The sequence below is a fragment of the Mchenga conophoros genome, linkage group LG12, assembly GCF_057382185.1.
Source record: "Mchenga conophoros isolate Kocher_MC1m ecotype Shallow Benthic linkage group LG12, M_conophoros_male_GT1.1, whole genome shotgun sequence".
Classification (NCBI taxonomy): Eukaryota; Metazoa; Chordata; class Actinopteri; order Cichliformes; family Cichlidae; genus Mchenga; species Mchenga conophoros.
Genome location: NC_140537.1, coordinates 8,869,575 through 8,881,776, shown reverse-complemented (window position 1 = coordinate 8,881,776; position 12,202 = coordinate 8,869,575). Strand labels below are relative to the sequence as shown.

Here is a 12,202-nt window from a genome sequence, read left to right as displayed (position 1 = left end):
TATTTATCTGAAAAAGTCTCATGTTCCTTAAGTACATCTACCCTGTTGAACTTATTATGGGAAATAAATATTTAAATAAAAACAAGCTGCTGATTATTTCACATTTTACTTGTGAGCAACAGCACATTTAAATCTTACAAATATAGTTATTTGGCTTATATCGTGATAGATATCGTTATCGCCTGAAATGAAAAAAACATATCGTGATATGAAAAAATCTCATATCGCCCAGCTCTAGTCTTAATGTTATGGGTGATCAGTGTAGTCTGGTAGAAAAGTACGACTCAGTCCTCAAACATTAGAGATCATTAGTTCACTCAGAGATGAGTTTATACAATCTATACCTCACCTTCTTTATCTGTGATGCTTTGATAACTATATTAAAACCTTCCAGGCCATTATGAGATCCAATATATCGTTTGTAAGTACAGTCAGTAGAAGAGCTTCCCTCTGTTCAGGGTGTTGGATCTGAGACCACATTTGATAGTCACTTCACAGAGGCTCAGACTTTAATCACCACTTTCTCTCCTCTTTGTCTCATTCTATCTCTCTGTCTTTGCAGATCGAAAGCTGCTACATGACGTTAAACCTCAAAGTGAGTCTTCCACTGTGGATTTCTTTCATCTTCTACTCCCCTGCCCTCCCACCTGCCATTGATATGTTATATGCCCTTAATTTTGAGCGCAAGAAATGCTATAGGCAAACTAGAGGAGTGACAGTCCTTTGCATTCTCTTAGCATATACTCTGGAAATGGACACATTATGAATTACAGTATTTAGTTCACCTTGATCTAAGCAGCTCTGGTGTTAACCCAGCAAATGCTCATTACAAATTCATGTCATTATTCAGTGCTGAACTTTTATGACAACCGTGACATCACAGCTGTGTTTCTACTTTGAGCCATGAGATATATTGGTTGTGACAAGTGAACATGTGCTATGTTGTGGAGGATTAATGATTTGTAATCATTGCAAATGAGCTAATTTGAGCAATTTACAGCGCTGTCCTTGCATTCCTGTGGTGGCGTTCAATCACTTGCCAGAGTTAGTCCAAGTAAGTGATTGTCAGGTGTTATTGTAGCTCCATTAGGTTGCCACTTCAACATGAAAGTTGTGCCTACTACAAAAGCTTAAATGATTGAATGGGGATTGCATAAAGCTTATATGTGGCAAGCAATCACTGTATGGGGTCTGATTGCCTTTCCTGTGAGATATCCATCACAGCTATTGGACATAGACCAGTAGGTCTAAAGACAGTAAGGCTAATCACTCTCACTGTTACTAGCTTTAGTGTAATATGCCACAGTTTAACATTATGGTCTACTCCTCTCACCATATTCTCACAAAGTCACAAAATTTAGGTTTGTAAGTATTTGACTGACATTTTCTTTCTAGTTAATTCCAATATGCTACACCCTGGTGGTTTTTAAACCAGACTAAGTTAAGGTCAAGACTAAGATAAAGATAGAGTTCAAGTACAAAATTCCAGCTCAAGTTTAACAAAACTTTAAGAAAAATTTTATATAAACTATTTAGTAATTACCAGCATATTTACACATAGTTCCCCATTCTCAGAGTCTCAAAAGCAATTTGACAAACAAGCATGACTTGAAATATAAAGATTTGTTTTTAATCTTTATAAAAATCTCTTGTAGTTAATGCCTTCCTTTAGTCTAAGACCAATGAATATCACTAAATATGGTTTTCTCCTGGCAGTTATTTCAGTTGCTGCTTGTTCGTGGGTTTCTCTCTCTTAGTTTTTTCTTTAGTAACTGAAAGCCATGCTCTATTGGGTTACGATCAAGTGACTGACATGTAACTTGGGTTGCTTTTGCCGTATGTTTGGGATCATTGTCCATTTGTACTGTGGAGTGCTGTCTGACTACTTTAGCAGCATTTGGTTGAACGTGAGCAGAGAATATAGCCCTGTACCTTTAAGAATTCATGCTGCGTCTATCAGCAATCACATTATCAATAAACACTAATGGCTGTGTTCCACTGGCAGTCATACATGCCCATTCGTTCATGCCTCCACTATATTTAATAGTTTGTGATAAACTGCTCTTTTCCTTCTTCATATTGTCCTCTTACCATGATTGTGATACAAGATAATCTTAGTTTCATCTCTTCAAAGATTTTTCTTCATGTAGCCAACTTTTGATATGCTTTTGACAATCCTACCTCTTTACTTGGTTAGATGCTCTGAAGAAACTGTTGTTAACGAAAGAAGGAACTCTGTGAACGACCACTGCAGTTGTTGTCTGTGGTCCTTTGGGGCTTTTAGTGTTGTTGCATCCATTCTTTTTAGGAATGTACCAGATTTTTTATTTGGTCAGTTTAAAGTTTTTTTTTCGCTCCGATGGCACTGCTTTGTTTTGCAATGTAATGATGGCCTCCTTCGATTGTACTGATATCTATTGGGACCTCATATTGAGAGTTACAGTGAATAGCTTCAGCAACTGGGATCAGCTCCATATGTTTCATTCCAATTACACTGAGTCTCTGAAAATGGCTGTTATTGTTAACAGTTAATGTGTAATACTTTTGTTAAATTAAAAGTAAAAGTCTGCACTTCAATAACATCTTGACTGTTTGATTGAAAATTGACTGTGGTGGTTACGGATGTTCCAGTCGACAAACTTGGTCTAAAACTAAGAAACACTCAGCTGTTAAGTTACATTGCAGAACAAGTTAAAGGAACATGTCGAAAGTAACAAAGGCATTTTAAACCATTAATCACATTCTTCAAGAATGAATCATGGTGCTTAAATGTGCAACAACTCACATCACGCGTTGTCAACATTGCACGTTATACTCCAGAAAATGAGGAAGAAAAACACTTCAAATAAAGCGAGGTTGAATATGATATGGAAAAATATTACTACAAAAGAAGTTCATGTATTACTAAAATATGACAAATTAACATCCGAAAAACGAATAAAGTACACTGAAAAGTGTGTCGTGCATTATGAGTGATGTAGGCTGTTTGAAAATTCATGACAACCACCAAAATAAAAATTTAAATCTAAAATTTAAAAAAAAAATCATTCATCTTCTTCCACTTATCTGAAGTCATGGGGGCAGCAGCAGGGAAGCTCAGACCTCCCTCTCACCACCTACTTCAGCTTTTCCAAGGAAAATGTTTTCCCAGGCTAGCTGATAGATGTAATCTCTCCAGCGGGTCCCAGGTCTACACCGAGGCCTCCTCCCAGTAAGATATGCCCAGTTGGAAAACTTTACCCAGAAGGCAACAGCCTTAGCTGTTCCCTTTCAATGTGAGAGTAGCAGCTCTACTCTGAGCCCCTCCCAAATGACTGAACTCCTCACACACACTGTGTGTGTGTGTGTGTGTGTGTGTGTGTGTGTGTGTGTGTGTGTGTGTGTGTGTGTGTGTGTGTGTGTGTGTGTGTGGTAACCTTTGATTTCTCAACCCTACACTCTTTGTTTGATTGTGATTCATTTGGCTAAATATAAAATGATGAATGTAAAGTATGAAGTTGATATAAGTATTTATTTATCACATTTTCTAGATAATGGATGACTTGATGGTACTTTTTCAAAGTAAAATCAGATTTGTTAAACTAAACTTTTAATATGATGCAGAGGCACTTGTAATCAAGCATTAAAAACAATCAGGGTCAAAGTGGTAAAGCATTACTAAAGCAAGATGCATGTAGCCCAAGCAGTTTCAAACAGGAGCCTTGTAGTGACAATCTGAAAAATCTGAGGACAATTGTGAGTTATTTTTAACGACTCCAAAACAATTTAAATACATAAATAAATAAATAAATAATGAAATTGTATTTCTAGTAAGACACTTACTAGTATAGTAAGTATATTTTAAGTAAAATTATGGATGGAGTAAGAAGACCTACAGTGCTATTAAAGTGCTACAGTCAAGTAGATATCTTTTGATATCAACTTGACTGTAGCACTGTAGCTTCTCTAGCTGCCATGTGAATATTGGATGTCATACCTCATTTCCTCCTTCTTGCTTTATTTTCATACTAACCCAAAACTTGCTTGAGTTGGCTCTTGTATGTCCACATAATAACATCATTTTCTCCACTGTTTTTCTCCATCTCATCTTCACTCTCTGTGGGTCTTTATTATCACAACTAAGGCGATGCTCTTTTCTACACAACATTAAGGAAAAAGTCTTTCACTGGGTCAGCTTCTTTCTGTTTAGGTAAAGTGATTCATTTACAGAAAAATAATATTAAAACTGAAATTATATCCTGCAAATTAATAAAATGTGGCTGATAAAATTATTTACATTACAGTCTTAAAGGATCTGTGGGTAACCTTGGTATTAATTGTTAAGCTACACTACACTGCAAGCTAACATCGGATAAAAGAGTGAGAGTGATAAGACGTATATTAGATGGTGCTGATCTACACTATCATGGTGTATTGTGCAATGTAGGTCTACAACAACTTGAAGAACATTCCACATACTGTATCCCTCAGTATCAGTATAATAGCGCAAAAATAGTTCTAAATGCTAGTCTTGTTTTTGTTTAACACTATTAAATGATTATATTACAGATACGATTTTGTGAAAATTCAAGCTATCTACAGCTGGTAGCTAAATACTATCTAGCTGTGAGAGTCTGGTTCCTAATGTTAGTTGATAAAGTATTCAATTTGGATAGCTACAGTGAGTTACATAGATTAGGTTTTGAGGTTTGGGTAAATTCGTTGACAAAATCATCAACACTCAGCAATGCAGCTAGCCGGTTAACCTAACCTTATTTTCTTGCTAAACTTGTCACTACCAAAGTAGTTTCTCCATTTTTCTCCATTTGTTTACTTTTATAGCTGACGCTGAGCTCCAGTTCCATTAGACTGAAGCTTGGCCATAAATGTTGAATTTTGTTGACCTATTCAGTATTGGACAGGAAAAGTGTTAGATTATTGCAGCAGAACATTGTATTCCAAGCATTTCTCATCTTTTGAACCCACAATACAACTATGCTGCCCACAACTGAGTTTGAGATTGTTTCAGTTATGTGTTGGACAGTATCTAATGTAGCCTTGACCCACAGTCACAGTGGTATTGCTCTTTTTAAACATTGTTTAGAGTACCTAAACAATGAATTAAAGCACTGATTATGTTGAATTTGAGCAACATAAATGGACATTGATTGCCTGGCCATTATTTTGTCCTATTCCCTTAGGCCATTACTTGAAGTGCTTCTTGAGGAATAAGAGAATTGAAGGTAGCCATTTTTTGTGTGTGTCTTGTGTCTCAGGTATGGAGAGCTCCAATGATGTGGCTCTGTACTCAGGCCTTGGAGCCGGCATAATCACCGTTGCAATCCTTGTGGTGGCTGTCATGCTGTACAGGAAAAATCACAGCGAGTACGGCGTGGACGTTATTGACTCCTCTGCGCTCACCGGGGGTTTCCAGTCTTTCAACTTCAAGAACACCAGACAAGGTAAGAGAGTGCCTTCGACTGCGTGTTGACACGAGACAGCGACCACAAGGCCAAACGGCAGCATCATCACAGACCTTTCTGACAGGGCCACCAGGTGATTGATGGCATTTGTTTGCATCAAGCAGAATGTGTGCAGCCTCCCTATCTGCTTAGGATTTATCCCTCCATAATCAGCGAAAGAACTAGTCCTTCTATTTTGACAGACCTGCTCGTCTGTTATTGTGAAGTGGTAGATAATCAATCTCTGATAGACACCTATACTACCACCCCTCCTCCCTGCAGACCACACATTTGAATGTCAGGCAACCAATATTCTCCATTAGATTACACTGGCCTAAGCCACTGATGGGTATGGAACAGTGAACATCAATTCAATTTCTGTTGGGTGCAGCGGTAACTTTGGTTGACGACTGTGGCCATCTCAGACAGCCTCGCTACAGGCATCCACATGACCGTTCCTAACACTTCTGGGTTAGTGCATGTGATAGCCATGGCGCTGACAGGTGATTCATCCTCAGTGCATCCGTGAAGAGTCCCATTAGGGGCCTACACTCTACCCCACAGCACCTCCAAGGCCTAGGGAGCCGGTCTAGCCCCACCCGTTGTCATGGCATTGGAAAGGTGCGAGACAAAACACCAGGTCTACATTCAGCAGGTCATTAATCCTATTTAAATAGGCCAGTTCTCCTTACAGCCTGCCTGCTGTGCCCTCGACCAGCCACAATCACTCCTTTCCATTTTCTATTGAAATGTAGAACACCTTCTTCCACATCTCTTTCCCGCAGTTTCTTTTGAAGGAAGTTGTTGAGGCATTTTATACAGGCCTGCTTGTTAAAGTTTTACAATCCTTTTTATAAACATGGCAAGAAATTAAATGCTTCCTTGAGGATGGAAAGACCTTACAAAGTTTTTGTTTAATTGTATCTTAATAGCATTTTCATGCCCAATAATTACTAGCAAGAAATTTTTTTAAAGAAGTTCTTAAATGCTTTCGGATGGCTCTCTGCTATCAGAGTGCAGAATGAGTCTTTGGACCTGAACCTGTCTCTGTGCATTACTTCTCCTTCTGAGTGATTTTTAATCAGAAGCCCAATTCCAAACCTATCCCTCAAGGTATTCAACCTGAGGTACATTTCATTAACTTCTCTCATCTCACCACTGCCATTCCATTTTCACTGCGCCATTCTTAAAGATGCACACTCAAGCGATAATCAGATCATTCTCCACTCGACCGGAGGGGAGAAAATTTAGCAGTGATCGAATGTCAGCTGCAGAGGGGTAATGTCCACCAGAGTGCGGCTCTGACCAAGAGCCAGAATATCAGCAGAGCTGCCTGTGGGTTCACTTGAAATGAAAAATGCGTCTTTTTTTTTATCAATTTCTTTGGGAACATCATCTTTAGTGGCAATTACCAGGTAATGTTACCTGCATCATATGTGCTGGTGCTTTGTCATCTGGAATGCAGGCACTAGAGTGGTGAATGATAAAGTATGTTAAATCTGCAATGATATTAATACAGTATACTGCAGTGGTTTCCACATGGTACACAGAGGCACACTGCTGTGCTGTGAGCAGAACTGTAAATGGTAAATGTACTGGTTCTTATATAGCGCTTTTCTACTCTATCTGAGCACTCAAAGAGCTGCTGAGGATTTTGTAACAATATATTATTTTGATCTAGTTTTGTAATATTTACTTCATGAACATGGTTCATGCTTTTGCCACATGGTGAGGAGAGTATGACACCATACTCAAACTGTGGAGGGAAAACTATAATTTTCTTGTATTTAACAAAACATAACAAACCAACAGTGCAGACAACCCATTAGACCTTGTTTTTTGGTAATGGAAATGCCAAATTTTAGATGGAAAAAATGGTTGATGGTGTTTTTTGTTTTGTTTTTCTTGTTTTTTTGTTATGTCAGTCCTACACTCGCTTTCTGGCTCTCTTTTTGGACTTCATTGTTTCAGTTTTTTCAGCTGACTTTCTCCTGCTTTTTGATTTTTGTTTGTTGTTTCCCCCCTTAGCAGTGCAGGCTTCTCTTTAACAACAACCTGTTTCCTTATAAAGACAAATAGAGACATGGCAGTATGCACATTGTAGGTGTAGCAACCACAAGCTGTTGATACAGAAACTGATTCACTAACATATTCTAACACTAACAGAACTGACCACGTTTCACAAAAACAGTGGTAATTTTTCAAGTGAACACATCTTTGCTCAGGGTACAGGGTACTCGGGTTACCCTTCCTGCCATCATCTTAAAAGGGATTTATATGTTCTCCTGGAATTAAACCAGCAACCTTTTAACTGTGACAGGAAAAAATAAGGGATAAAGTTTTGAAAGAATAAGTGAAAAAGCAACACACACTCCAAGATGCTCATCACAAATCACATACCAGGTAATTAATGACTTCCCTAAAAATAAAACAACATTAGCCTCCTGCTTTGCACCCCTCGCCTGGCAACAGCTGGGCAGCAAGGACTCAATGACTTCACTGTTATCTTGGCTGGCTCATCGAGGGGCACGGCACGTCTGCCAAATCGATGCGGCGTGCTCCTTGCTCTGTTTGGCAGCGTCGTCAAATCTAATGGTCACAGATGAAGACGCCTCCCTCTCACCTCCCTCAGTAGGCTGCTGCTGGGTTCATGCTGGGAGATGAAGGACTCCCCTCATTTACAGAGCGGTCACATAGATCCTCGTGGCCCTCCCTCCTGTCCTTCAGGAGGACAACTGGGTGTCCAGAGGAGCTGACTCCAGCAGATGGATTATGGAGATCAAGCTGTGGGTGTGCTTGGTAATTAAATCTAACGCTCTGACCGTGGCTCAGAGCCCTGGACCTTCTGTCCAGGTTGTGCTCCCTTACCTCTGATGTAGCGGCTGCCTGCCCGGGCATGTTGTTTTAATTGCTGCTGGAATTTCATTGGTCAGCTGCAAGAATTTTCGAGCGATGTGGCCTTTAAACCTGAACTGACCTGGATCAGTGCTATCTGGGGACATCCAGATATTTGTATTAATTTTAAATATTAACGCTGATTTTAATATTTTGTTCTTTTTTTTTTGGTGAAATGACAACTCAGTTGAATGTAATCTGCTGCACTGTGCTGCAGACAGAGAGCCTGGATAATATTTAATTTAAGTAAGATGTTTTTCAGCTTTTAAACATCTTTGAATTTCTTCTTCTTCTTCTTTTTTCTTTCCTAAATCAAGGCATTAAAAAATACCAGAATCGTACAATCTTGACCTTTTTTAGTTGTATCTGGGACAACAGTGAATTTCATTATCCCATGTGAGTGCTGTTTAGGTAGGGCTTTGATTCATTAGTTAAATGAGTTCCCTGCCTAATACAGGTCCCTTGTGAGCAGGGCTTCTAGGTGACTTGTGTGCTGTCTTTCCATCTCTGTAGGAAACCCGTTGCTTCTCAACTCCTCCATGCAGCCAGACTTAACAGTGGGCCGGACATACAGCACTCCCCTCTGCTTCCAGGACAGCACAGATAAAGAGCTCTTTGACCCCCTGCCAGACATCAAGGTCAAAGTTCAGAGCTCCTTTATGGTTTCACTAGGTGTGGCCGAGAGGGCGGAGTTCCACGCCAAAGCCCCAGCCGAGACCTTCCCGCGAGATCTGAGCCGGGACTATTGCAGCACCATGGACAGAAGGAAGAAGGGTCTGCTTACCCTCAATGGGCCCTTCAGCTCCTGCAAAGAGCCGCTGAGGACCACCGGTGTGTTTGGTCACCATGGAGGGAGGCTGGTTGTGCCAAACACAGGTGAGCTTTACAGAAAAGTTGCTGGACTATCATGCAAAACCATAACCATAATTTTCCACCAATTTTCTTGCTTTAGTTTTTTTTTACTTCCTCTTATCTGTGCGTCTTGAAAGCATAGTATTTCTTTGTTGCAGTTCATTAAGACAAACAGCAGAGTGATTCTCTAGAAGGTGGGCAGGACTGCTTAGAAACAGGTCCCTATCAGTAATCAGCAACCATTTTAGCTTTCTTTTAAAACAGAAAATTATTACTGTCTTAACCAAAGTATATTCAGGGACCACCATATCAATGTATCATGAAAAAGAAAAAATGCTAGTGTGACACAGCAGATGCAATAGTAAAAGTATAACAAACCATCGATTGAATCAGAAACTATAAAGCAGGATTTATAGGTTACTGCTGATTGAACTTGAAGTTAAAGACCTCTTAGAATGCTGTATTTCTTGTTGTACGAAGCAGCTAGGGTGTTTCTCAGAGGTCAGCGGCTCACAGAGGGGAAATAAAAGATGCGATGTGTCTGTCAGTTTAGTGTGAAGGATTAATCTCTTGCCCTGACAGTAAAAGTGACTCAGCATTTGTCTGGGGCTTCCCAAATATGCATCACATGTTCTCAAGCCGAGATAAAGAAGTGCACACATAATGCAGATGCTAATGCCAAGTTCAGACTACACAGTGGAAGCTGAGAAGATGTAGAGCAGTGGGTCCAAAAATAAGCATAGGGCCCTGGGATACATTTTATCCCATGTAGCAACAACCACCGAAGCCACGTCTTAGACACCTTGTGACATTCTAACAAAAAGACAAGCCCGCCAGAACTGATATTTTTAACTTCTCTCGACCTCCTATGACAATCTCCACAATTTGTTTTGTGACGTTGACTAATAGGAGCAGAGAGCTTTCTGGCTTGCATGGCAAAAGAAAGAATCCAGAGAACAGGCAGCCCATACTGTTCCAACTGAAAGGTCCACAGTCACAGACCAGCCACTAGCATACACACGAATTTATGCGCAAGAATAGATTCTACATTTTGCTTTGGGTAGCTGGTTGCTGGCCCATCCCTACTTGTGAAAGACTCTAAGCTCTGACCAGTTGAGGTCTGTCGTGTCGCTCTGACTCAAGTCACTGCAAGATCAGACAGAAATAGCTTGAATAGCTTAAAAGACCAACTCACTCCTAAACTCCAGGCACCCCAGAATATTAAGCTTATTTTTGCATTTCTTCAGAGTATTGTTTCAGAGAAATACATTGAGGAGTTAAAGTTTTTGTTGTCTAAGGATAACTTGTTTCCATTATCCATCTCCATTATCCAGTGTGTGAATGTGTGTGTGAATGGGTGGGTGACTGGATATGTAAAGCGCTTTGGGGTCCTTAGGGACTAGTAAAGCGCTATATAAATACAGGCCATTTACCATTTTAAACTTTTTTATGCTACAGTCACACTGGAAAAGAAAATTGTTGGCGACTGCAATGAACAAGTGACCTCTCACAGTCAATTGTTTCAAAGCGACTCTGGTGCGTCCAGACAGCAATAAAACAGCAATAAGGCGGAGTCAGTCTGATGGCAGACTGAGAGCAGATTTGTGACTGAATGGGGTCAAGCTGGCAATTACATGCAATCTGTCTGTGATAATATGGCAATTAACTGTGATAAATGGGCAAAAATCACCAATCTGTTGCCATCTACTTATGACGAAGTTCGCATTAAACTTCTGAAGTCAGAGTCAGCAGGAGGAGTGGAAGACTTAATTCTGGGGATGCTGGTTTTGGGTTGCTGTTTCCTTTCCCAGTGTGCTAACCCTAACCTCAATCCTACCCAATGCTCTGGGAGAGCAGCACCAACCACTACTATACAATCAGTTGGCAAGCTGTTGACTTAAGTCCTCTGTTGCAAAAAGACATGTCGCAGCCAAATTGCACTCATTGGCGCAGATGGACTCAGATTGATTGATGTGTGTTCGCAATCCGTCTGCATTTATAAGTTACACAAGATTATATGCAAACCTTTGCCAGTCTTTGTCCAAGAGAGATTGCATTCAAGTTGCCCCATGATAGTTTGGAGACAGGTTGCCTCCCACCAGCTGATGTGTACAATCACCTTGAGACTGAAAGGAATCCCTGCAACTACTTGTAGCTGGTTCCTGAATGTGAAGAAATTAATTGTAATCACTGGGCAACCATCAATTTGTCCTAGCTGCAAACAGGTTGCTGTTCTATTCTGGTGTAACAAAGCCAGGAGTGGTCACATGAATCTAGGATTTCTAGCTATGATCATGTTCAGATTAAAAAGGGGACAAATATGGACTGGCAGCAGTCGCAGAATTTAAATGAAAAAACAAACAAAACTATAACATATGAAAAATCCACCGAAGGTAAAAACATATAATACAAGCTGAAATCAACACAGCTGCTGTAGCCAAAGCAGCAGCCCGTGAGTGTGCATGGTAAGAAAAAGCATTGTACAATATGCATAGAATTATAAAGCACTGTATGAGTGCACTGGAAAAAGTGCTATAAATAAAGTCCATTTAAAGCCCGGAGGCAAGGCTGGCAGAAATGCTGACTGTGTCACTTAACAGGCTTATCAGCATCAGTGCCCCATCATTACATCAAGAGAAGATGTAGCTGTTGTTTGGTATTTGTGTTAAATTAATGTCTTTCTTTAATGTATTGCTCCTGTGGCAACCCTGGCAGTACTAACATGAGAGCAAGCAAACAGCAAATATAAAATCATTCAAACTACTAAAAAGGTTTGCTTGCAAATTTTATAAAAGGTCAGCAATTGCAAGGCTTAGTTGCCCAGCCATTCATATGTTAGCCTGTCTGTGTTCCCCCGTGGGAACTATCCCACCACCATGACACTGAAAACCTATAGCAAAACCTGAAGCCACGTTGGTCACTAAAAGCCCTTCTGTGAATTATTTATTTACCCTCAAACTCATTAATTTTCAACTGACTGCTTTTGTAGAATACTTTGAGTATAAAACTTAATC

General features: G+C 40.0%; 1 protein-coding gene across 2 annotated transcripts in view; it reads left to right on the top strand.

The window, feature by feature from the left end:
• Window positions 1-12,202, top strand: part of LOC146562113 (netrin receptor UNC5D-like) — a 300,501-nt gene that overhangs the window by 197,972 nt on the left and 90,327 nt on the right. Inside the window, exons 8-10 of one of the 2 annotated variants that reach the window (XM_085293593.1) lie at window positions 563-595; window positions 5,256-5,441; window positions 8,850-9,212. In XM_085293593.1, the coding sequence (XP_085149719.1) occupies window positions 563-595; window positions 5,256-5,441; window positions 8,850-9,212 (582 nt within the window). The remainder of the gene's footprint in view (window positions 1-562; window positions 596-5,255; window positions 5,442-8,849; window positions 9,213-12,202) is intronic. The other variant, XM_085293595.1, reaches the window with a different exon arrangement.